Source organism: Bacillus rossius, chromosome 8 (assembly GCF_032445375.1).
Source record: "Bacillus rossius redtenbacheri isolate Brsri chromosome 8, Brsri_v3, whole genome shotgun sequence".
NCBI classification, from domain to species: Eukaryota; Metazoa; Arthropoda; class Insecta; order Phasmatodea; family Bacillidae; genus Bacillus; species Bacillus rossius.
In genome coordinates, this window is record NC_086336.1 from 66,291,574 (window position 1) to 66,313,984 (window position 22,411).

The following is a 22,411-nucleotide window of genomic DNA, read 5'->3' on the forward strand; positions in this document are numbered from 1 at the left end:
ACTTAGATTTAGAGGACAGGCCCCTTTCAAGTGACGAAATTTATCTTGAATGGCTGAAATATGTTGCAGGCTATATAGCTCACTGTTTCAGAAATAAATATCCTGACCTTGGCACTACGGATTTCAATTCGGAGGACGATAGATGGATACATAAAGGGTAACTCAAAATGTCCCACTAATGCATTTTTTGAATTAATAAAGATCGCTGAAATGTGTTTTGATAATGTTCATGGCAACAATTTGTGCAAAAAAGAGCGGATTTTTTAATCACTGACTAAAATGATTTGCGGAACTACTGAAAATAAATATCCAGAAGAAGTTATAAACTGTTTTGTCAGGACAAGAACGTATATGCGTATCAAGTATTTGAACGAACAGGAAATATGTTAACGAACAAGACGAAAAACCTAAGAAAGAAATAAGATGAGGAAAACTACCCTCTAAGATTTTTCAGTGTGATAGTGTCCACTTTCCTTCACCATAATATGTATGTTCATAATTTATTTACGATGTTTTTTAACTACTATATTTAAGAAAAGCATTTATTGTGAATATTGCAGCATTTATGTAGGGCTTAAGGTATTTATTGTATTCCAAATATTGAGTATGTCATTTTTATTACCTTTATTAAAAATAATATATATGTTAACAATGTAACAAATTTGCGAAATTTTTGTATTGCTATTGCAATTTCGTTTCTTGTAAATATTATTGTATACTTTTTCATATTGAAATTAAATTTGCTATAGGGTTGTTTGTATTTTAATTATACAGTTATAAGATGTTTTTATATTTTGTTTACTGTTTACAAACATTTGAAAAATATTTCCTTAACCATATTTCCATTTCCATGGCAATAGTCTTGTTAGCTTTTCGGGTAACTCTTCTACATGGATGATAAGACTATGCGACATCTAAAACATATCACACCACCTTTACATAACTATTAAACTAAGAGGTGTTTTCTTTGCATAATATTAAAGTATAATGTTTCCTTGTGGCGTAGGTGATTTATAATTTCCATTTATCTAGAAAAATGTGCTTTCAGAATGTTTTTTAACACACAGTGTTTCGGAAGGTTTTTGAAGAAAAGAATTGTCTACGCGTTTTATTTTTTTGCAGCTGAATTAGGGCACGTGCATGAAATATAATTAATCCGTAGGAAGCGCAATGGTTTAAAGTATTGATGTTGAAGATTTGAAAAGATTTATTGAAATAGTGTGAGAGAACGAGCGAGTTGAGTGAGAAGATGTGCGGGAGTGGCAGAGGTTAGCTCTCAGCCACATGGCGTCGTGCGCAGTTGCGGACGAAAAAATAATCCATTCCGCCTCCCCATGGGCCAGCATAAGGAGCAGTGCTGCCACCAGCTACAAATATGTCATTTGAAAAACAACACATTTCCAGATGTGGTGTTTCTCAAACGAACGAATGTTCGAACATCTCGTATCTCTGTTGTTTTTTTTTGTATTGGAGATGTGGTTGTATAAATGATATTGGATTTGCCTTGCCTTCACTAACAATTTTGTATGTCTACTCAATTTCGACAAGAAATAGACATGAGGTGTTTCTGAAATGACTGATTTAATTAAATCGTCAACGTAATTGTGTTTTAGGTGAAAATATAGAATTATTTTGCTAGATTGTTATGTTAAAATATTTTATAGAAAAACTTTAAAATAAATAAATGAAAAACCTTTTAATTCTTACATATAAACCCTAATGGTTTAAAATATACAAAAAAAAATGCATGATATGGAATTTAGCGCTTAAATGTTTTAGATTTAACATATATAATATTACTTTTATAACTTTTATATCTACCTTACTTTACTTTTATTTATGTTGTTTTTTATTCTTAAATTTTAATAAATGGAACAAATTCTTGAGCATTTAAATTAAGAAACAATGAAAATTAAATTATATTGATAAATACACTTTATTTAATAAGAAATTACCTATATTCTTTTCACAATTGTTTTAAAAATAAATAAAATTGATTTAAGATTAAATACATTTTCTAATTTTAAAGAATATGTGTACGATTTAGATTTTGTGTTGGTTGGGATTATGAAATCAATATTAAATATGCATCGGAATTTTTTTTTAATATTTAAAAAGTTCTCTTTGGTGAATTTCTTTTAAAAATAAAATTATATTTTGTTGACTATTTTATAATTTTGAACTCACAAGCACAATTTGATGACTTTTAACTAGCTTTGATACATTCGTTAAAATTCTTGTTTATTTAGTTAGTACCTACTTTTTGTATAATTTTCAGGTGAAAATTTTTGTGATACTTTTTTTGTTAGCTGTTTTGTGGTTGAAAAAAAATTAGAAATTTTGTTTGAAAATCGACAAATTTGAGTCAAGAAATGGAAATTTATAGTAGAAAATTTTTAAATTTCGATTGTTCTTATGGTTTGAAATAAACATTTTGATGGTTTTAAGAGACGGTTTTTGCGTTGGAATTTGTGATTTTTTGATTGGAATTTTGTAAATATTTCATTGAATTTCAAAGGATTTGCTAGTGGTCCAGAACTCTAAATTATATACTACTGACATTCAATTAACAGTAATGGCCAAAAATATTAATTACTTATTTATATTATTTTTATCATACATACAAACCTAAACGACGAACGCGAATGACAAAAAATGATGTATTTGAAGTGCGGCAGAAGGTTGTATTCTCCTGTCCCCTCCCTTGGAGTCGAACCAGCGACCTGCGCTTCTCGCCGGACGGGTCGAGTTATGGACTCGCAATCAGCGCCCTGCGGTGAGAGAAAGTTGCGGACGGAACACAGCTGCCGGATGTGCCCTGGGCGTGCGGGCAGCCGTCTGAGTTGACGAGCTGCGCGCGCGAGTTTCACCTGTGGCGGGCCGCCATGACAGTCGCGGTCGACCAATGGGGAGCGGGGACGACCAGCGACCGTCATCTGTTGTTCGCCTCGTTCAGTCGGGCCGAGACAAGAGGCGGCGACATGGTTCGCGACGGACTGCCTGCCGCCTGCCGCGTGTGAAATGATAATGGAACGCGTGAAAGTCTGTAAGCGGCCGCGCGAGAAGTAAGTCGCCGTCGTGTTTGGAGAAGTGTTGGGAGCGACAATACTCGACCATGTTGAACGGAGTGCGTGTTGCGGGATTGTTCCGCTGGACGCTGTGGGTGGCGCTGGTGTTGCTGCTGAGGCACTCGGCAGGTAAGCAGACTTCGTGGTCACCACCGGCAGGTTCCAACAGTTCCTAGTTTGCTCTGTACTGTTCTTCCAAGTGCGTTAAGCATTGTTGGACATGGAGAAGTCCCACTTAAGGCCCGTTCTACAATCGCAAGTAAACGGAACGAAGGATCTACAATGATCCGTACGGATTGGCTCGGCATTGTCCAGCTTTTCGTTTCCGTTACTCCGTGCGACCAATAGAAGCCGAATATTTAGCTGCGGTGGTAGCCATGTTTGTTTACGATTTAAATACGTACCTGAAAAATTTAGGTAGGCCCTACATGTATATATAATGTTCTATTATTACTTTGTGGTTTATTTTGATTAAATATATTTAATTCTCAACGTTTCTTGTTCACAGGTCTCAAATTGTTTTCTTAATTTAATTAATGTTTCGTAATCGTGAATTCAAATCTCACTGAAAGAAGGGAAGGGGCAGTGTACTGAAGTGGAATACCCTTTTTTAAAGTGAGTACGAAATTAAAAAAAATTATATGAATTTCTGACGACTTGAAAAGTTATCAAAACTATGGAGTAGATTATTTTTTTTGTAACTTACATTTTTTTTATTGTTCTAGAAGGTTTATGGCAATTCCCCTCCCTTACCACCCCTGGATCTTACAAAAGTAGTTTTTGTAAGTAGTAAACAGGGTTTTGCGTGTTGACGAAAACAACAAAATGACCACCTAAACCAATAACTGAACTAGCCGCACCGAGACCAGATGTAGCTTCACACTCGAGTCTTGATCGGGTTCAGAGACACGACCTCTCGCAGCGGAGGTCGCTGGTTCGAGTTCCGCAGAAGAGTTGCGCCTGGAATACCGCGCCATTCATGTGGTCGGCTAGGTGTATATATGCTAGATAGCGCATAGGCTGTCAACTTTAAAACAAACAAAACAATTAGGCCTAAATAAACAATTTATTTTCTTGGCATTACTATTAACTAAAGCCTCTTCGTGTAATGAGATGACAATTTGTGTTTTAAGTTACATCTCAATTTTTTTTCCCCACAGATATTGACTAAAAAAAATCACGCATGTGTACATAATCATGGCCACTCAAGGTCGAGTATAACGTTTAGTAAAGTGGCCCTATCTGATGAGGAAATTTTATAACCAACCAAACATGTTTTTAAGCTTTCGTGATAAGTTTACAGGAATATTCCTTAAATAATAATATTAACGACAAAAAATATGAAATAACCAACATTGCGTGTAAGACCAGCCATTTCGGTTTTTTATTTTTTTTCTCGTCATTTCTTAATTTAAGAGCTATTTCTGAAATTTAAACTCGATATATACCTTGAATTTACTGTTATTTCATAAATACTTCCAACACATATTCACTTAGTGCAGTATCATGGCGTGGAAGTCGCACAAGTGATGATAGCTACGAAGTCTTGCGCAACCATGATATTACACTAAGTGAACATCTGTGGACAAACAGCAAATGCAAGGGATATACATCGAACTTATTAAGTAAAAGTAATGACGAACAACTGAAAAAGAAAACAGGGCGTGTGAGACGAGGCATCGACAGCTAGGGACCCCCCTGACATGACTCATGTATGAGCGCAGAGTGGACGGGAGTCCTGTCCGCGGAACTCATCCCTATCTCCACGTCGCTAATGACGAGAATCTGTCTCTGATCGTCATTCAGCCCGACATGCCCCAGTATTTGCTCGGCCAACATTGTGAAAACCATTCGGAATAACTTCCATTGTAAGGTCCATCGACCACGCGACCAAACAAGAGCTTGAATCTGAGTTCGCGGAGCTGTTAGAACTCGCTAAGTTCCCGAATAGCTCCGTAAATTCTGCTTCCGTTATTTGATTACCTTTGTTGTCCTGCCTATTTTGATTCGGGCAGAACAGAAATATGTAGGTGTAATTTAATTTTATATTACTTTAAATGAGTTACAAAATGAAGTAAGATAATTTTGTGTTGTTCCTTTAAAAAAAAAAAGAGCTTAGAATATTCATACACCAAACATAAATAAATATTACATTTTTTGTCTAAGGAAACAGTTAGCTAAATCATTAAGTAACTACCGGCACCACAATTTAAATCAGAAAAGTTTAGTTAATGATTGTAAATTGAGTTGACATTATGAGTAGGCTAGGTCACAGAAATTTACGAAATGTGACCTTGACATCTGATTATCTATTATAAATGATGCAACGGAACAATATATTTAGTGACAGTTACGTCCACCTGAAGCGTGCACGAGTTAGGCCTGGTCTCACACACAATGCTAAATATTATCCCATGTCTGTGGAAAGCCACGCAAGCTTGAAAATAACATTACGTTTATGCAGCACTTAAATTTGCGGCGCCCTAATATTCAGGGAAATGGCTTCACCGGGGGACCTGATGTTGGGGGGGGGGGGGGGGGGGTTAGCCCCAGAGGAAAGGAGGGTTCGGTGCCCTCCACCGGGAAATTGGAGAAAATAAACTCTATGAAACAATGTTCTTAAACCAGCCCGTAACTTAAAATTCCGACGATGGTTTGTCCATTTATCCTGAGATAGGTTGGTGCGCCAGTAGCGCGTGGGATCTCTTGCACTTCCTGACGCGACTTGCCGTGTGAATGCTTCTGTTTAGCGGAACAACTGATTCATGAACTGACGCAATCGAAACTTTGAGACTGAAAATGTGGACAGAAGTAAATGGGAAGAATAAAAGTTGTAATGTTTGTGACCGCTGTGTCGCGAGCATCAGTGCTGCCCATGAGCTGTTCGCGGATGTAGCTGGCCCGGGTAGTGATGGGAGGCAAGATGGAGCAGCGGTGGTTGCGCCAGTGCGTGGAGCTAATAAAACACTAGACACTGGTGCAGAGCGGACACTCAAGGCTTTCGAACCTTCAGTTTTTTTCCTTCGTAGTCGCTGTCAAAAATGGCAAAATAGACAAACATAAAAGCGGTTTTTCCATGATTTTTAAGTAAGTCAATAAAATATCTGTGTTATTAAAAATTATGTCTAAAAGCTAACATTCTTTGCATGTATGCAGTAAATTTATATAAACGTGTATAAAATATGTATGATAAATCTAAATATTTTTCATCAGCATGTGCAACTCGTGACAGGACAGATGGCGATGCCGCGGCCTGTGTCAGCTGGAGTGTGGAGTGTAGCAGAGTGCGAGGGTCGCCGCTAACAGTACCGCGTGCGCGGGAACCGGTCCCCGTGGCGCGTGTCCCGTTACACACGACCCCTCCCCCCCCTCTCCCTCCACGCTCGTGTTTTCTTTCCAGTGTTGGCACTCGTGAGTTTTTTTTTGGTGGTTGTTCGTTGCTAGGAATGTTAACCGTATTATGTTTTAGATCATTTATTTTCAAATACGGAAAAAACCTTGGTTATATATTTTTTCAAAACTTAAAAACTACGTGATTCCGAAGTATGAGTGCTCAGTTTCTACTGCAAAAAGAAATACACACGTGCACACGTCTGCTAACATATCTTTTACACTGAATAAATAATTATGGTATGGAAACAACATTTAAATAAATAATTTACACACATATTTATATTTAATTCACTGTAATGCTCTTTGTTTTAACTTGTAAAATGAAAGGGCACAAAAATACAAAACCAAAATACAGTATTAAATATTTTTATTACAAAGGATATTACAATAATCAAAACAATATTTTTATTTTCTTGGTACACAATAAAGTTGTCATAAAATGTTCTTCTTAGGTATGTGTTACATTTAATTTGTGTGTCTTTATATATTATATATATATATATGTGTATATATATATATATATATATATATATATATATAAACTGTTTGTCTGAGAGCTTACATCACCAAAACTGCACGCCAAAATCCACCTGTAAACGATTTTTACACTATATAAGTATACAATTTTGTTTTAATTTTGAGTATGCTAAAGTCTACATGTTACATGTCAGGAGCATATGTACCTCCTGATAAAAAAAAAAGTGCGTAGAAAGTAGCTACCAAGCAGTTCTCGTTCAAGTAAAAGGTTCGAGATGTTTAGCTTTAGACCAATTACACATAAATTGATAGTTAATTATGTAAGGCTTTTCAAAAGTAAAATTTCACGGTTTTTGTTTGTGAAAACTAATATTAAATATTGCTTGAAAATTCTTAGCTCTCCCCACAAAACAATCAATCAGCAGTTTATGAACTTGGAAAATGCAGTTTTCAAAAATTCGCTATTTTACAATATTGCAGGCACCTTAAAATTAATTATACATGGAAAAAACCTCAGAAACGAATACTCGCATTTGCATAAACAGAGTCTATCAGCCCTGCTATCTAAACTATTTTACAAAGAAAATAGTAACTAACGATACACATGGTTTTAGTAAACAAGAACGTAGTATGTCAACATTTAATGAATCCCTGGTATTGTACTGTAGTAAAGGGATGTTAATTTGTGTGTACAAACAATTCACAGTTGTAGAGTGTCAGTCTACGAGAACGTATGTCAGAAACGGTGAATCTCACATATGGCAGAAAATTATTTTACATTTTTATTGTAATATTATTACGTGCGGTTGAAAGCAACATATATTTATAGATTGTACAAAACAATAATATTGTAAACAGTGTAGCCAAGAGAGTGCTGCACCTCAATGGGAATTCTTAAGTTGTAATTTTGCCGAAAAGATCCATATTTTTGGACGATGAACTTTTATTACAACATTACTTAACACGTGCTTCGTGTTTTAACATGTAAACGATTTTGTTGTAGCAGTCATTTTATTTAATTGCTACCAAAATAATTCAACATTGGCAAAAATGATTCCAAAGGATAATATTTTGTTCCCGTATGTATAATTATTTTGAATTATAAATTATTACATTATTATAATATAAATAAATTAGAATATTTATTCAGCATATTTATTGATTTTCAATATTAATTAAAAATTATCACGTTAAATTTACTAAGTTAAATATGTATTTTGTACACGTATTTATATTAATATTAAATACTGAGATTTTATTTAAATTTTTTAATTTGATTGAATTTATACTTTGCTAACAGTATTTAACATTTAATTCCAGTCCTATTATTATATTATTTATATTAATTATTCGCATGCAAGATTAAAGTAATGTCTAATGACGCCAAGTAAGTCATAATACTGGAGCAGCCTCGCCTGACCTTGTTCACTGGCCTCGCAGTGAACCACTTGGCCACGTGACAGCAGTACACTGTTGCCAGATTGTCTTATTCTGTACACCAGAGCATTTTTGATTTTCATAAGATCACTGGCAGTATTATCACAGTTGTAGTCATTCCGACAGAATATAGTTAAATGCTGAGCACTAATAATTATTTCACTTGAGAGACTATTTGTAACAGTCAGTCACTCTTAGTAAGAAGGCATTTCATGAATGTACGTGCATTGCTGAAAAGAGCCAAACTTCTTAAAATTAAATAATATCAACCAAAATGTTAACAAAAACGGTTGAAACAAGGATGCCATCATTCAATTACATCTTCTTAGAAATAAGAAAAAGGAAATTGAAGACCTTGCTGCAAAAAGGGGATAACTCACATTTCAGTAATTTTACAGGAGAGACAAAAAACGTATTGCAAAATTGGGGCTACTATATGTGCATGACTTGTTTACATTTTCATTATAAAGTATGGAAAAGTGTATCGTCAACCACATTCACAATAAAATTGCTTCCTAAAGTCGGAAGTAAATCGTTAATAAGTGAAATGAAGTTATCCCTTTTTTGCTCCAAATAATGAAAATAATAATACATATATGTATAATCCCTAATTAATGACAGTATTTTAAATTAACAATATTACCACATGATAGAAGACTCTTTCTACTCTTAAAAAACTATGTATTGTAATAAAATCAATATACATAACATTAATTTCAGAGAAGTACCCAAAACTTAAGATAAACAATACAATGTTATTATAACAAGTCAAAGTACCACACTTCATTATGTACTATGAAAGAATATGGCTGTAAATGAACACACATAAACAACTATTACACGTTCACAGTTAAATGTAGTCATCGTCTGAACAAGAAGCACCACATTCTAGATCTATCGTTGCCACAGACTTCAAGTTATTGTAGTACCACATGTCACACTTCGGAACATTCTGCTCTGCGAGTTTCATTGTGTCCCTTAGTTTCGCATCTTTAAGTGGTAGTTTCATCACATATGCAGGAGGAGCATCAAGTGAAAGTTGTTGTTTAGCCTTTATTAAATTAAAGTTTTCATAGTAAAGTTCACTTTGGTGACTGCAACATCGCAGAACTTGTGATGAGCCAGAGTAGTGGAAAATACGGAAACGCGATACAGTAAATACACTTGTGCCCTTCACTTTTTTCATAAACATTTGCTTCAAATGTGTGACGAAATCTCGTACATCATCTTGTTTTACGTCAATGACAAAGAACTTCTTAGGTGAGGTTTTCTTCACCAAACTTTTGTACTCTTGAGGCAAATATACCCTCTCTGTTTTTCTGATGTTTATTTCAATGCGACCAAAACACCGGTCACATGGAAGGAAGCTGTGGCCCGGTTCTGGAAATCGGTGCACAATATCGTCAAATCTCCCTATTTGTGTGCAGCTAAAAAGGAACTGGACTAAAGCATTGTTCTTATTCTGTGCACAGCAGTTGTCTGAAAAAAGGTAGACTTTCTTTACCGATGTGTTGAGCACATTATCAAAATAATGTTTCAGGAATGAGATAACTTCATTTGAGCCTATCTTTGCTGTACATTCATCATACATATAATAGTGGGCAGTTTTGAGTTTCGCTTAATAGATACAGAAGTTGTACATCCAAACCTGGCGACAGTAAAAAGCATCGCTGGACGGTACTTTTGGAAGGGGCATATTTTGTTGATAGTCAAAACAGAGTGTATCGGTAAATTCATTGTTTTCAGCTTCATGTATCTTACCTTTCATGCTTGTATAAAACATGTCTGCTTTAGTGATGTGAACCATTTTTTCAGTCTCAAGTCGTTTCTTTTCCTCTATGGAAGTTTCCCCATTTATCTGGTTCTCTAGAATATCACATGTTTTGCACGTGTCTGTACGAGGCCTCCCGAATGAATAATTAAAGTTATTTCGAAAATATCTGTAATAATAATCATACGTCACAGTAGGTTTGATGTTTTGTCCTTCCTTCAGACGATGATGCACATCAACTTCATACTTCTCCAGATACATTTGGTACATATGTGATATGTTTAGCAACGGAGACAAATAATACCTGTTGCTCTTACCTCTGCTGTAATGTGACAATCTCCTTGGGAAGCTTCTGATATGGTTATCGACTTGCTGTTTGATATTTTCGGGAATAGCATTTGCTCTGGTATCATGTTTCCCTAGGCCACCTGTTGGAGGTGTTACAGATGTTGACATGTGCTTTGCAATCCTTTCCACTCTCTTCTTACCAATGCCATGTAGTAAGCAGAATCCCATTTTGCAAACTTCGATTTGCTTTGGGCCGTCCCTAACCTAAAATCAAAGCAAACATGCAATAGTAAGTACACATGTTCATTGGCGTGATGATTGTTTACAAGATAAGGGTAGAGGTATTGAACTTACTTTGTATTTGATACTGAAGCAGCGAGGTGACTTGTTTCCGGATACTATTCTTCGTCGGGCTACTGGTAAAACTGTAATCAGTCCACTAAGATAAGAATCTTGTCTTTCTTGTTCTGCTATATTATTGAATGCTTTCAAGAATAAATGTTTGCGTTCATTAGTCAGACTGCCGAGGCAGTTTTTCTTGCAATTGCAGTTTGTAGCTGTTTGCCTGCCTGGTTTCTTTTTTCCTCTATGCCCCACATAAGCCTCTAAACGAGCACGTTTTGATTTTGCTACATTTCGCTTCCATTTCTTTACATTACACTTTCTTTTTCTACCTCTATTTTTACTTTCACCTTTATCTAGTTCTGAATCACTATTTTCCACGTTGGACGGAATATATTCACTTCCAGATGCTTCAAGGTCTGTACACTCATCACTACTTTCTGCCATATTTGATAAATGAACAGATGTTTATTTTTTCTCCATAGAGATTATACTTAGTAATCACCTTCGAGCATATAGAGTGCGTTCCAGCTATATGTTTTCATGTTCACATCTAAAACAGATGATGAGAGGCGACGTAGCAAGCGAAATATGCAGGTTGAATATTTAAAAGTGATTTTTATGGGTGAAAAATAATTTTAATTGTAACTGTGAACATAAGTTAGGAAAATATGTTTGCTGCAAAGAGGGGATAACTCCGCAACTTATCCCTTTTATGCACCAAAAGGTTACAGGGGATAACATTCTACAGTCTGTTGCTAAGGCATTTAAAAAGGTATTTATACCCTTTCTGCACCAGTTTATGCAGTGATTTTTTTACTGTATAGCCAACCAATAAAATGATTTTAGGTAAAAAGTGGACTTATCCCCTTTTTGCACCAAGGTCTTCAATTATCAGAGAAGTATATGTTGGCCGGTCGAGCCACGGAGTAGGAGCAGGGATTGGGGATGGGGTCAACGACCGCCCGCCCTGTCGTCACGGCGGCCATATTGGATGGCCTTGACCTCTGACCGTGAACTTCAAAATAGGCCAAAAATAACTCAAAATGGGCAAAAAAATTAAAAATAAAAGATTGTTGTATTTCGAGGGGAAAATTGCCATCAGCCATTCACCGTGAAGTGGAGCGATGCAGTCCCTACTACTACAGATTGCCGCGTGGCGCCCTCTGGACCAAAAGGCGGTGTTTGTTCGCGGCCACGCAGAGCCCAGGCCGCCAGGAGGTCACTGCCAGTGGCCTGGCGAGGACCCTTGTGACCCGGCCAGCCAGCCCTGTCGCGGTCCTGTCTGCCTTCCTGAGCCTTCCTGACAGTATAGACACGTACACTTCTGACGTGCAAACTTTGAATAGAAAAACAGACTTCAACTCTTGGGTAAAAAACGTAAACTGAGGATTGAACTGTGGGGGGGGGGGGGATGCCCCCGCCGAGGATCACTGCTCCAGCGACCCCGGCTTGGAGGGCCCCCAGCCTGCCCCAGCCCGCACACGGGGGAGCATGGCACTTTAGAAAGTAGGCTGTGCAACGCTAAGTCACCACGTAAAGGATGTAAGAAATTCCAAGTAATTTAGGCAGTTTCTTTTCCAAAGAATATTCAGCACAGAACTAGCGTGTCCATTTAAAGTTTTCAATTCAAAGTCTACGTTTCTACCCATTCATTGAAGTCTCCCGCCAGAAGTGTTCGACAATTCTCGACAGAACTTTAGAACGCCAGCTGGACTCCTTCGAAGCATTTCCTAAGCGCAAGGACGTAATGTGTAATTTATTATTCCTTTTTAAAATGAAATCTTACTTTTTGTATTGAAGTGGTTTGCTCCCCGCTATGGTTTTTCAATGTTTGTTATGACGAGGCATAAATAATAGCTAAGGGGCAGGTAGCTGACACCGCTCACTAGACTGCAAGGTATGCCCGCGCCAGCGGTGTCTTGTGATTGGCGGCCGTCTGCGAGAGAAGCCACTGTCTTGTTTGGCCGAGCCACTCAGGACGCGCTTGCTTGCGCTGAGTTGCTGTGATTGGCGGACCGATAGCAGACATGCACCTGGAAGAAACTCGACCATTCATGAAACAGCCGATGCTACAGAGCTGGCCTCGAAATATTTTCACGCAAAGTACGTAGGGACTAGAAAAATTCGCAGATTCATTGACCTCTAGGATAGACTCCACAGTCCTCTACATACTTGAGCCAACACCCTCTCTCATTGGCTGCTGACTTGTGAGACCTCTCGATTGGGCGGCCTGTTATACGACACGTCTTGGCGGGGCCCTAGAGTCTTCCAGATACACCGTGACCTAACAGCAGAAGATCGCAAAGGTATGAGTATTTGAAATTTAGCGTATCGCGAAATGGATCCGCGTATTTTCTCGGTCTCTAGCCCTAGATAAAATGTATCTCCGGTAGGAAATGACTTATTATTTCACACGAGCAACGTCACCTATGTTGTTATAATTAAAATTAATTTTATTTTTATTGCTTATTTTAAAATCAATTAAAAAAATTCTTTATGCCTTTTATATTATGAGATAACAGAACAAACGGGCAGAAATATGCATTAAAGTTATTAGAGCAATCGGAGAAAAAAATACTATTAATAATAACATTTGTACGAAATTAAACTATAAATTGCAATGACAGGGCCTGATAAACGTCTTGTCGGCCTTCATGTTTCGTTCATTGGTATCACGCACTTTCCACAACTTATAGCTAGTTTAATCACGAATTCTTAAAGTTGTGTTTATTTCATGTTAAGATTGTTTAAGCTGAGACGTATTCCTTGGTAGTTTCGCTGTGACAAGGTTTCCCGATGTGCAGGCAATGAAACACGCGGGCAGCAGGCTCCCCCAGCATGCACCGCGCAGCCTCACTTGCGGGGCACTAGCGCAGTTAAGCATCAGCCCGGGAGACGAAGCAAGCATCGCCAACAATGCGGCAGCCGTTGCCATGGAGATGATCGGCAAAACGTGCCTGAAAATGGCTAAAATATATTTTTGACGTGATAACGTCTTATAAATCGATGATCGCCGGCTGCACGCACGAAAAATTGTCACGTTCCGCTTGAGCCGAGCGTGCAAGAACCGGCCAACCAACGTGCGAGAAAATCTTCTATAATATCAAACAGGTTAAGGAGGGCTTTTAAACTAATTGTTCGTGATTATATTTGAACAAATTATTTAAATTAAATTTGCAAAAACTGTAAATAATATTTGAAAATTAAAAAAAGTATGTAATTTTTCATCAGTGTTTTCTTATGACGTTATCACGTAAAATTATCGTCCGTAAAACCGACTTTACAGACAACCCCCTTTAAAAAATAAAATAAAAAAAAGCGGCGATAAATTCCGAGTCCTTCATTACCACGTGGAGCGCCGTAAAAATGAGGACTTGCTGAATGTCTGCGTTTTGTATGAATTATATGCCTTTCAAAGAACAGAACTCCGTCCCGAATAACTTTTTTTTTTTTTTTTTAAAAGAACTGAATCGAGTTTGGAAAATATCAGCTGGAAGTACAAACGTACGAGATGGCACGGCACCAGGCCTTATTAACACAGACAGTACAAGCAGCTAGCTCCCAGATGCCGAGCCAGACATCGCCCGCTGCACGTCGCGGCGAGGCGGTTGCAAGTGGCGCACGCGGGGACTGCCGACGCGGTGGTCGGCGATGCTGTCCTACTGGCGGCAGGCGTTCAGCCCCGCTGCCCGAGCGCACTTTCACATACCCCCCTTCCCTTCCCTTCCCTTCCCGCGACACGCACAGCGCAGTCGAGCTGGTCAGCCTCCAATCCGTCCATGACTTCAACACGAGGATTAGGAACTCGTTTTAGGTCCAGATTTAATTGTTCGTTTTGAAGACACTCTTTCACCAATATAACCTCCCATGAGAGCTAAACAAATTTCATTTTTCTTGTTCAGGGAGGAGGGGGGGGGGGGAGAGAGAGAGAGAGAGAGAGAGAGACTATATACTACTTACTGCAAAACCAGTTAAATTAAAGAAGGAGTTAACGTTCCGCACTACAGTTTAAATCGTATCTTGTTAGTATGTGACTAAACTGATATTTAATGATGTATTCATAGAGAGAAAGAATTGTGAGCGAGTGTTGCAGCACTCGCCAGTGAGTGTAAACATCTCACCTCGGTAACGAGCCAATACATGTGTTCTCATGTTGCAAATACACTTATAATACGAAACTGGGACACGAAATTTAACATAGTACTTATTCTTTTACCCGTTCCGAGCATGATAAATAAATTGAAATTATTAATTTTAGGAAAAAACCGGTAAAAGTTATTCCCCTTTTTAAAAGCTAACTTTAATTAACAAGAGGGTTGGTACTATCGTTTATGAGGTTATACTTCTGTAGGCCCGTTGAAGGTGAGAGTTCAGTATGCACCAGGAATGCAACGAAACAAGCGCGCATTGCACAACGGAGATCTGACGTGTTGAATGTCTAATGCGCATGCGTGTAGAAACTGCTATAGCCGTCCGGGGACGTACTAAGTGTATTGGGGTGCCAAAGTAAACTTTACGGTAGTGAAACTAGCCTGGAATACATTTTGTAAACTTGAATAGCCATAAAAAAGATAGTAGCAACTTTAAAATTACCTATAATTTATTAACAAGCACACTTGTGTTGGGACGAACATGGCGTCAAAGATTTAACATTTTGCTGGTTCTCTAAAGCATTACGAATGTGGCGCTGTCTTTGAAGTATTTTTCAAACTAAAAGTGGCACTCCAATAGATCCCGGGTATGGACTTGATTTTCCACAAGGAATTATATAAATACTGCAAATCTTGTTAAAATTCACTAAACAGTACTGTAATTTTCTCACATTTAAATACTAACCTGAAATATTTTAAAACACACAACACAAAATATATGTTTGTATATTTGTTTTTCCTTAAATGACGACCTTGACCTTCATAATTTGCCAAAAGTGACTAAGATTTACCTAAATTTGCCAAATGTCGCCAAAATTTAAAGTTTGCAGGAAAAAATTTCTTCCAAAAAAAACCCCTATCTCGAAGGAAAACTTCCAATGTTCAGGAAAAATTTCACAATTTAGTCATCAAAAAATTTCAGAGGCTTGAAATGTCCCCAAAGAGACTTAAATTCATATACAAGCCTCCAATAAACCTCTAAGGTTATTTGACCTCAACCATTAGGATGTCGTGGCCACCATTTTTAATTGTGAAGTCACCAATGCAATTATCGTTAGGGTCGCCATCTTGAAAATTCGTACCTAATTATTATCTGAGAAAATTGGCCAACAATTTTAAATATACATAATAATTTTAGTAAAAAAATTCCACAATTTCGAAATTATGACATGTCCACCATCTTGAAAACCCATAATTATTATCCAAAAATTCTAAAATTTGTAAATTTAATAAAAAATAATTTAAATACAATTTTAATTTAAAAACACACTTACCTACATAATAGAGCCCTCGGTTTGAAATCATTGAGAGCAAAAGAAAAAATGGCGACGGATCCTTCTTCCACGGAAGCCACTGAAAGACTGACCTCCCACTACAAATGCTACGGTAGATATTATGTCAGCTAGTAAGTATTATGTAACGTCCGCCATCTTGGCTATGCTATCTTGTTTTTATCTGCTGGAGGTTACCATCTTGGATTATAGCATCACAGCTGCAATCATATTTTCGTCTGCTGGAAGCCGCCATTTTGTATTATGACATCACAACTGTCATCTTGTTTTCGTCTGCTGGAAGCAGACATATTTATTTTCAATACTTTCTACCAGGAGTGCTAGTGTCACTCAGTACACATTTCGTCTGCTAGAGAGCACTGCTGCCATCCTGTGTTCAATACTCGATACCATGAGTGCTAGTGTCATGTAGTACACATGTCGTCTGCTAGAGGGCACTGCCACCATATTGGTTTAATTTTTACCCACTAGAGGCATTAGTATTTATTGCCAGAGCGCCAGTCATCTTGTCGGCTGTCTTGGCTGCCATCCTGTAAAATCCTAATAACTTATAAAATTGAAAAAAAAAAAGTCAAAATTCTTCAAAAAATTAAACGTTAATATACTAATTGATTCGATCGGTTCCTGTCCTTAGGTTTGAACCTTGCTCGTTGCATACTGTTTATTCTGAGTAACACAAATTTAATAAGACATGTTCATAATACTAAAAACTGATTATATTCTTCGTCTATCCGCCTTCAGTAAGCTGATGACATATTGACCGCCGTCTTGAAAAATTCGTAATTATTTAGCTAGATATTAGGGAAAAATTCCAAAGTTCATCCAAATTCACTCATTGAAATATTGATTGAATCGATTTTTTTAAAATTATTGGTTTGATCCTTGCTCGAAGAAAAAATATAATTTCCAGTAAAAAATATTTATATCATCAAATATGGTGAAAAATCATAAATGTGGCCTAAATTCCTAGTCTACCAGCTACCAGAAAGCTATCATCCATCTTCACCGTCATCTTGAAAATATGTAATTGATGACCTAGAAATTTGGAGAAAAAAATGTAAAAAATCCAGTTACCTCTTATGGAGTTTATTAATAATTCTCTCTACGAAAAACGACTCTATACAAGAGAGCTGTCAGTAATATAGTAACGTATGTCCGAGCCCAGGGTCCAGGGTGAAGAACTGGAGCCGATATCCGCCATCTTGGATTGTTATGTCACGATGGCCATCTTGGATTGTTATGTCACGATGGCCATCTTGGATGACCTTGACCCCGGCGGCCATTTTGGATCCGCCATCTTGAATTACACAATCTTGAATTCGAATGCCTCTCTAAGGTCGCACTTTTCGTTACGCCCTCCTTCTTGGATGTGTATGTCCTCAACTGTGTTTTAAGAGTAAAAACACAAAAACTAAATATCTCAAGCGTCTCGTGACATACACGGTCACATGGTGTTCGATGTAGATTTTTACCGTAGACAAAATACACTTCTATTTGACAATACACTGGCTTTTCGTAGGAAATTACAAATACACTCCTATATTTAATTTTAGAAACCCAATTTTTTACGCACGGTTGTTTCGACAGTTTTTCTCAGAGCGCTCAATGAAGGTCTCTGAAGAATGCAATTAGCAAGTTTACCAAAAGCAAACATGCCAACAAATGAACTGGAAGACCTGAGTAGGAACTGACAACCGCTCCGGTCGACTGCATGGCGTTGCGCCGGCCTGGGGCCAGCACACGCCTCAAGTGTTGTGTTGGCAACCCTGCAGACAGCGTCGGTGACGCACGCTGTGCTTATTAAAAACATCAGAATGTAATCCACCTTGAAAGCAGAAATACACTTACCTTTCGATAATGTGTCTTGAGAGAAAACTGTAATGTTACTTTCTAAATCTGATGATTTGATTCGTACAACGTTTTAGACTGAAATAAAAAAAAAGTTCAGAACAAAACCGAATTCCTTTGATTGTATGCTGTGTGGTCTGTAGGGTCAGAATTGTTTGCGGTCGGTTTCAGAGGAGAATATGAGGAATGACGTGTAGACCGGGAGTGGGTTGCGGGGCATGGACCCTGGAGGCTGCAGGCAGACAGTTGGCAGCCCTGCGGACGGCGGGGCAGCGGTCCGTGACCTTGGCCCGCCAGCCGCGCTCTCTCCTGCGGTGCGCACACGCCACAGCAGGGCGTTACAGCCGTCGCCTCACTACAACTAGTTCTGAAGCCTGTTATACGTACAGACCGGAGAAATTCGTGGATTGGTTTCGCGAAAGGTTAAAATTATAATACTTATACATTTGCAAAGCTTCTGCTATTGGCTCACGATTTACCTGGAGGACTAAGGGCCAAACAAGTGTCCAATCACGGGCAACCCCACCCAGATAACACTCGAGTCAGCAGCCAACCAGCAGGGGATATTCGCTCAAGTACGCAGAGGACTGTGGAGTATAAGTATTCCTGCGGGTTGACGTGAGACGCAGCGGTGATGTATGAAGGACGCAAACAAGCTCTGGTGTGTGTTGGCCGCGCGGAGAGCCGCTCCTAGGCGCGGCTGCAGCAGGAAGCATGCCGGGCCGCGCGTGCCCCGTTACGCGCCGTTACAGGCCGCGCCGTCCGCAGGGATGAGTAGTTCTGCTTGCGTGTTCCGAGTTTAAACTATTTTTTTTAATAGTTTAAAGGTATAAAACTCATTGTCACGCCTCTCCTTAGCGCGCTAATTATTATTAAGTAATTTCTTAGAGAATCTTCTAAGATACAAAAATTTGGAAACGTACTGGAAAGATAAACTTAAAATAAAAAGATATGTCAATAATACTTCAGAGGGGCACTAAGGAGGGTGAACAAGAATTTATTACCACCCCTGTGGGCTTACAGATGGCGGAGAGGATCGTTTGTCGAGGTTTGGTTGGCGAGCTATTCGATTTATTCTGATTAAAAATTGATTTTCTATTTTATTTTGACAGTGCTTTGATAGTTTTATATGGTTTACATATTAAAAATTTAAGACAACATTATTAAAAAAAAAGTGAAAAACAATTGGCAATCGGCCCGGCCCTCAACAGGGTTACTTATGAAAGTTAACATATAATGTTCGGACTTTGTGACTTACGTCCTTGTGTGAAGTGTTACTTGTGCCCCTTTTGCGTGTCGTATAAACAGTTCGGAAAGATGGCGGGCCGCGTGCATACTGTTCGTTCGATTTGTACATGCCTATCGTTTCGTTGTCATAGTTGTATTCACTAAATCAGACTTTAGGGGAGAGTCTGACAGTACCGACCGTCTTACAGTACCGACCATTCCTAGTTCTCACTTCGACACTAGATAGCAGCACTTTGCAAGCGTTCGTGAATAACTTTTATCTTCATTGATTATATTCTTTGGCGACTACTGTCTTTGTTCATAGTTTTGGCAACCGTGAGCCAGAGAAGGTGTTCGTTTACATTTCGTGCGCAAAAAGTTGATCTGACGAAGGCGTATCTCCTTTCTGGGGTAAGTTATTGTTTCTTTTTTAGCATCCACTTAATCTCTCGAGTATAAGGTCAAATTACATGGTATTATATTCGTGATATTTCACGAGATAAAGGTGCAGCTTGCATTAATGTTACCACCTTGCTGTCGTACAGTACCGACCACCCAACTGTCGTCCAGTACCGACCAAGAAATATATCAACAAAATAAAATAATTTAAGTTTTTTTTTTTCTCTTGTCTCTTGTACAGCTGTTGTGGCTCACTGGAGCAGGATGGGATGAACAGCTTCCTCCAGAGGTCTTATGCAGGTGGTGTGATTTTAAGTCTGAACTGTCTTTGTTGTCACAACTTCGACTGCCTCGGTGTGTATCAGGCTCAGTAAAAGCTGTTCATGAACTGCACGGGTTTTGTGACAGTTCAGAGGTTGGCTATGCGTGTGTCATCTCTCAGATCAATGTTTTCAGATGGCAGAATCAAGGTCTCACTATTGATGGCAAAATCAAGAGTAGCACCGGTGAAAAGGATCTCTTTGCCTCGCCTTGAGTTGTGTGCAGCTGTGATGTTAGCCAAGCTAATCAGTTTCGTGAACAATGTATACAAGGGGGTGCTGGACATCATGCAAGTGTATGCGTGGTCAGACTCAACAGTTCTTCATTGGATTGCATCATCACCCCACCGATGGAAAACACTTGTGGCAAATCGTGTCAGCATCATACAGGACTTAACTGAAAAGGAATTCTGGAGACATGTTCGCACTGAAAACAACCCAGCAGATTGTGCATCCCATGGCTTGTTGCCCTCACAACTTATTGATCATCCTCTGTGGTGGTCTGGAGCCCCATGGCTTAGACAGCCTCACAGCCAGTGGCCAAACGATACCCTGGGTAGTGTGGTAATCGATGATGCCATTGCATGTGAAGAAAAACTTACAGCAATAAGTTGTGTGACAGAGGTATCCCTAGAATTTGTTGCCAGATTCTCTTCCTTCAGCAAGCTGCAGCATGTTGTTGCTTACTGCCTTCGGTTTGGAGACAACTGTCGTCAACTTAAGGAAAGGCGTTCTCTGGGACCGTTGACGACTACGGAACTGCAAAAGGGCTTGGACGTTTGCATCAGACATGCCCAACAATGCTTTGCAGCTGATAAGGTTAACTTGGACAAGGGGCAGTGTAGTTCTCATCAAATTCGGCGCTTGTGCCCCTTCGTATATAATGTGGGTATCATCCGTGTAGGAGGGAGGTTAAGTCAGGCATCCCTTCCATATTCTGTTCAATACCCTATATTGTTGTCCAAAGATCACCCATTCACGTTAATGATAATCAATCATTTTCATTGTTTACATTTGCACCCTGGTCCTCGAACTTGAGCAAGCCATCCTGAGCCAACGATATTGGATTCTTTGTGCGCGCTCTGTCATCAAAAGGGTTTTACGTGGGTGTATTAAGCGTTTCCGCACTAAACCCTCTCCATTCACTCCAACCATGGGAGAAATTCCATCTCCTAGAGTCCAACAAGTGACTGCTTTTCACCATACTGGTGTGGAATATGGTGGGCCCTTTCAGGTTACCACGACTCGCACTCGTAGTTGCAAGTCCACAAAAGCATACTTATGCTTGTTTGTTTGTCTTGCCACCAAAGTCCTACATTTGGAATTGGTTTCTGATCTCTCAACCAGTTTGTTCTTGGCAGTATTTTCTTGCTATCACTCGTAGGGGAAGGCCAACCCATGTTTACAGTGATTGTGGAAATAATTTTGTTGGAGCTCATCGAGAACTCAAAGAACTCTACCAGTTTGTAAGGCAGACAACCCATAACACTGAAGTGAGCAGTAAGCTGAGTCAGGAAGGAATTGCATGGCATTTCAACCCGCCAGCAGCACCACACTTTGGCGGTTTATGGGAGGCTGGCATGAAGTCTGTTAAAAGCCACTTAACTAAAGTCATTGGCTTACAGATCCTTTCTTATGAAGAGCTCTCGACCATCCTGATTCGCATCGAAGGGGTCTTAAACTCTCGTCCTCTTTGTGAGATCAGCTCAGACCCTTCAGAACTTGATGTCCTAACACCTTCTCATTTTTTGATTCTACAGCCCATAACATCATTACCCGAACCGGACATCACCCACCTCAACATTAACCGATCAAATCGCTGGCAGCTGGTCCAACGTATAATTCAAGATTTCTGGAAATGCTGGAGAAAGGAATATTTGTACTCCCTCCAGCAGAGAAGCAAGTGGACACAGCCAGGTGGTCAGCCCAAGATTGGAGATTTGGTCGTGATCAAAGATGAGCACACCCCTCCACTCAAATGGGGTCTCGCTCGAATTGAAGCTCTTCACCCAGGACCAGACCAAATCACCCGGGTGGCTACTATCCGGACTGCTACAAGTGTCTTGCAACGTCCGCTGATTAAGCTATGCCCTTTGCCAGTGGACAATGGTTATGATCTAGGACAGAATTCAACAAGATCATGTAATCTGTAACAAAGTGCTTTCTTTTCCTTGCTGTATATACCTTTGTGTTTGTTACCTGGAGTTAACAACGAGAGCGGAATGTTCGGACTTTGTGACTTATGTCCTTGTTGTGTGAAGTGTTACTTGTGCCCTCTTTGCGTGTCCTATAAACAGTTCGGAAAGATGTTGGGCCGCATGCATACTGTTCGTTCGATTTGTACATGCCTATCGTTTCGTTGTCATAGTTGTATTCACTAAATCAGACTTATTAT

The 22,411-nt window shown here is 39.0% G+C and overlaps 1 protein-coding gene across 1 annotated transcript in view; it reads left to right on the forward strand.

Annotated features, from left to right (window-relative positions):
• The first annotated feature begins 2,971 nt into the window (after nt 1-2,971).
• Nucleotides 2,972-22,411, forward strand: part of LOC134535141 (nascent polypeptide-associated complex subunit alpha, muscle-specific form) — a 45,977-nt gene continuing 26,537 nt past the window's right edge. Inside the window, exon 1 of the mRNA XM_063374092.1 lies at nt 2,972-3,197. Coding sequence (XP_063230162.1) covers nt 3,116-3,197 — 82 coding nt within the window. The 5' untranslated portion in view covers nt 2,972-3,115. The remainder of the gene's footprint in view (nt 3,198-22,411) is intronic.